At 46.8% G+C, this 5000-nt stretch overlaps 1 protein-coding gene across 2 annotated transcripts in view; it reads right to left on the reverse strand.

Annotated features, from left to right (window-relative positions):
• Nucleotides 1-5000, reverse strand: part of abca1b (ATP-binding cassette, sub-family A (ABC1), member 1B) — a 42426-nt gene that overhangs the window by 21627 nt on the left and 15799 nt on the right. For both annotated transcript variants that reach the window (XM_042060902.1, XM_042060901.1), the window contains exon 8: nucleotides 4001-4090. In XM_042060902.1, the coding sequence (XP_041916836.1) occupies nucleotides 4001-4090 (90 nt within the window). The remainder of the gene's footprint in view (nucleotides 1-4000; nucleotides 4091-5000) is intronic.

Genomic DNA, 5000 nt, shown 5'->3' on the forward strand with positions numbered 1-5000 from the left:
ATGAAAAAGAAGAAGACAGAGGAGATGAAGAAAGAGAAGAAGAGAAGAAGAGAATCAGCTCAATCAGCATGTGTAAAGGCTCTGGCATGCTCCTGCGTCACATTTGCGCGTGTCCAAGACGTGCGTCATTTTTGCCGTGGACGTGAAGCATACTCCAATTTCTGCTGTCCTGAATGCGCGTTAAATTGTTAAGGTTAGCGCCTGCGCACTACGGATTAACTGTGATACTCTGCCCCACCAACTGGGGGCGGTACGTCGAGCCTGAAAGTAGGACACAACCACCAAAGAAGCCTGAAACGCCTGAAGAAAAGAAGAACTTGGGATGTGCGAGCACTAAACGAAGGAAGAGCTGATGAAGGAAAAAGCACCACGAGTACGTTCGCCTGTCTGCTGGGAAGTTTGATAAGCTGGCCCATCACATCGCTCCATTTATCATCCACCAGAACACACACAGCACACCTGTTGGTATAGCTGAGAGACTAGCTTAGCCTACTTGCTTATTAGGCTACTCATGTAGCTAAGTGACTCGGTGCTGCGAGGGCAGCAATATTGGTGCGATACAAAGTAAAGACATTTTTCTGAACACATGCAGTAGTGTCATGGTAAGAAAGAGTTGTGCGTACAGATGTCCTCAATTACATTTGTATTGAGTCTTCACACCTGCCTCATACCAAAAAGTATGAACCAAAAACCTGTAAATATGACGTGTCAATAAAAGTTTTGAAGTAACTATTTGTGTTCATAATGTATGTCTCACTGTGATAATGGGTGTATTTAGAGCGAGCGGTAGCCTAGGTTATTCCTTCAATTATTATTATGATAACATTATCCGGTGTTGACAGGCGAGTTTCGAGATTGAGTTCAGCATTGTTCAGGAGTAGGCTAGGTAATAATGATTGCACCTGGGAGAGGTAGGCTACATTCCCTTTATTATTATAATCACTATTGATAACGCATTATATAAGGAACAGGCGAGAATGCATCTCGATCAGCAAGTGTTACATGGGTTTCGCCTGAGCGTTGTAGATAGATACCTTTAATTGGCTCTGGGTTTTGCGATTTGATTTCAGCATACGCTCATTTTTAAAAGATGCATTTAATCCGAAGTCATGTCAGCTCTCTATGCAGGGAGTAGGGCTGTCACTTTTATTCGAACATGACGTGAAATATCCGTAGTCGAACTATAAATAAACTATTCGGTTTTTAGTGCTGTGTAGCGCATTTCCCGGTGTTGACAGGCGAGTTTCGAGATTTTAATTCAGCATTGTTCAGGAGTAGGCTAGGTGATAATGATTGCACCTGGGAGAGGTAGGCTACATTCCCTTTATTATTATAATCACTATTGATAACGTATTATATAAGGAACAGGCGAGAATGCATCTCGATCAGCAAGTGTTACATGGGTTTCGCCTGAGCGTTAATTGGCTCTGGGTTTTGCGATTTGATTTCAGCATACGCTCATTTTTAAAAGATGCATTTAATCCGAAGTCATGTCAGCTCTCCATGCATGGAGTAAAGGCTGTCACTGTCTATGATTAGTTTTATTTTATTGTTTACCATCTCATTCAGTGCTATATGATCCAGGGCTCATGGCCAAATCAAGCCAATATAATAGCCAGTAGCCACAATGAGCCCATGCAGCCACCCTGTTTCGACAATCAAAGGTAACGCACAGAACGGCCAGCAGACAGATAATTACGTCCCCAACTCATCTAAAATGTGGTGTCTTGAAATACTTTGGAAACTTTGAAATACTAGATGGTAAAGTGACCGTTAAATATAATGTTAAAGAATGTATCTGTGGATTGTGGCTTTACATTGGTCGAAGTTGACTCCATGTCGTGGTGTCTCACGTAACTCAAAGCCAGGCAAGCTGAGGACAGGCGCTCTGTTCCATCGTCGTTATGGTAACCAAACAAGTCTTCTTCTGTCTAGGTTTGTTTCTACGTTTAAGTGTTGTTCTTCTATGTGGTCCACCTACTGGAGGGGAGTGTTTACAGCAGTTCCGTTTCACACATGCGCAGTCTACGCGTCACTTTGACGCGCGGTCTTAAATTTCGGTCGACTCAAAGACGCGACGCATGCTGTAAAAATGACGCAATTCTCGTCACGCGCTCACCAGTGCCGCGTGCGCGGGACGCAGACGCGGGACCATACTTTAGGCTTAAGTGTCACATGAAGGAGAGAGGGAGAGAGAGGGAGGGAGAGAGTGAAGGGGTGAGAGAGAGAGGGAGAGAGAGGGAGGGGGAGAGAGAGGGGGTGAGAGAGAGGCGGGGTGAGAGGGAGGGAGAGAGTGAAGGGGTGAGAGAGAGAGAGGGAGAGAGAGAGAGAGAAAGAGAGAAAAAACACCTGGAAACACCTGAAAAATAGTGACCCCTGCTCATACCATTACAAAGCTCTGCAGTACCAGGAGATGAACAAAGACAAATGTCCCCTCACTAAGTTGAGTTTGAGCTCGTCAGACCACTCCACACACTCTAACACCCCACTGACACCGCAGCATCTGAACCTCAAAGCAACTGAAATTAGGATACACCAAATTACAGAAACTATCAAGCAAAATCACATAATCCACTGGAAAAATCTAACAAAAAATCAAAGTAAAATGCCATTATCTTTGGCCTTAAACAGAGAGTACAAGCTTGCCCCCCATGAGACACTGCTAGCCCCCCATAAGACACTGCTAGCCCCCTATGAGACACTGCAAGACAACAACCTGAGAAGCACACTGACAAAGCAGTGAGCACAGCCTGGCCATAGAGGTGGGAAGGCACAGACGAACATGGCTGCCGACAGACAACAGACTGTGCCACCACTGTGACCTAAACACAAAGCTGCCCTTGGTTCTATTTTATGTGTGTGTGTTTCCCCCTCCTACCCTCCTCTGTGGATGTATTGGACCCACATGGCAATACTGTACATTATGGTCATGCTAATAAAGCTCCTTTTGAATTTGAATATGAATTTGAGAGAGAGAGAGAGCTGGAGAGAGGGAGGGAGAGTGTGTGTGTGTGTGTGTATGTGTGTACGTGCATGTTTGATTTGGATCTAGTAACAAGTGTTCAGTCTTTTCTGTACATTGTTTTTAACCAAGCAGATAGAATCATTCCACATATGTAAGCATGCACACACACATACAGCACAAACACACACAAAACACAGACACACACACACACACACGCACACACATAAACAATCTGCTTGTTCAGCTGTGCTGCCCGAACATCAGGACACTAAACTGGATGGAGCAGGCTCAGATCACAGCTGTTTCAGCAGGACCGACATCTGCCTGACCGCTCACACCACAGGAGGGTGTGATCTCACCCCTGGCCCTGTGTGTGTGTGTGTGTGTGTGTGTGTGTGTGTTCAGTCACACAACAGTACTACATTGTAAGTTGATAAGACACTAGAAGTTTCTCTCTCTCTCTCTCTCTCTCTCTCTCACACACACACACACACACAGTCTACTCTCACCTAAAAACCTGACATGATACAGTACAGTGGACAACAGAGAATGGCCACAGTAGGGAATACACACACACACACACACACACACACACACACACACACACACACACCCCTCAGCACCCTCAAACTGGACTGGACATAGACGAGTGGGCAAATGAAAACAGGAGGGCATCTCTGCTTGGTTGGGGTCATGCTTGACATGCCACCAGGCCATCTGAGAGCAGACTCTCTCTCTCTCTCACACACACACACACACACGCACACGCACACGCGCGCGCGCGTATAGCAGGGGTGGCTTAGGGGCAAGTGTTGAGTGAGTGGTGGCTTCCATCAGACCACAAGTTCTCCTTCTGTGCTCATCTATGTATGAACACGTTGCTTGTGCTCACTCACTCTCACCTCAAACACTTAATCAAGACCAGTGAAAGCTCATCAGTGGACTTTTGTGTGTGTGTGTGTGTGTGTGTGTGTGTGTGTGTGTGTGTGTGTGTGTGTGTGTGTGTGTGTGTGTGTGTGTGTGTGTGAATCTTACCTCTACAGCCAGTGCCCCCAGACTCTCCAGGAGATTATCCGTCGCCATGGCAACCTGTTTTAGATCTTCAGGGTCAGCCCTTATATCAGACTGAGAACAAGAGAGAGAGAGAGAGAGAGAGGGAGTGAGAGGGGGAGAGAGAGAGAGAGAGAGGGAGGGAAAAGGGGGGGGGTGAAAGTACAAGAGAAAATAGAAAGAAGTGTTAGATCACACACCTCAATCAAGGGTCAATTCTGAATACGTGTTTCTCCCCCTTCCTTTACCCCCCTCCTCTCTCTCTCACACACACATTTAAGACTTGTGTGTGTGTGTGTGTGTGTGTGTGTGTGTGTGTGCTATATTTTCCCAGGAACCCAGGAGTGTTCTAAGGGTATCTCAGGTTAAAGGAATCTGTCTTAATGGGCTAAAATATCCATGCTGAGTCACACACACACACACACACACACACACACACACACACACACACACACACACACACACACACACACACACACTTCCGGAGGCTGGTTGGTGAAATTTGACCTTTTACTAAATCACCTGGTCTGCCCCGACATGCTCCGCTTCGCCTTCTCTCTCTCTCACACACGCACAAACACACACACACACGCACGCACACACACACACATGCACACACACACACACACACACACTCTCTTCCCCTCTCAAACATACCTGCCGGCTACATCTTTTGTGGGGTGTGTGAGCAGGCATGAAGGGACCTGCCCTCTCTCCCACCTTGTTCACCTTCTCCCTTCTTCTGAACGTGACGTGTGTGCCCCCCCACCCCGCCCCGCCCCGCCCCGCCCCCGCCACGGTATCGTATGATTTCATGACGCACGGTTGGCATTTCTCTTTCTCTCTCTGAATCTGTCAGGGTACCTGGGGCATCGGTGACTTTACCAGCCATAATGGCGTGATTGCTCCACATTATCTTGACTTAGTTGTGGGTTCTGCCATCAACCCTCATGGTCTCTTCATCTTCACGAGTAATACATACCTG

The sequence above is a fragment of the Alosa sapidissima genome, chromosome 14 (assembly GCF_018492685.1).
Source record: "Alosa sapidissima isolate fAloSap1 chromosome 14, fAloSap1.pri, whole genome shotgun sequence".
Classification (NCBI taxonomy): Eukaryota; Metazoa; Chordata; class Actinopteri; order Clupeiformes; family Clupeidae; genus Alosa; species Alosa sapidissima.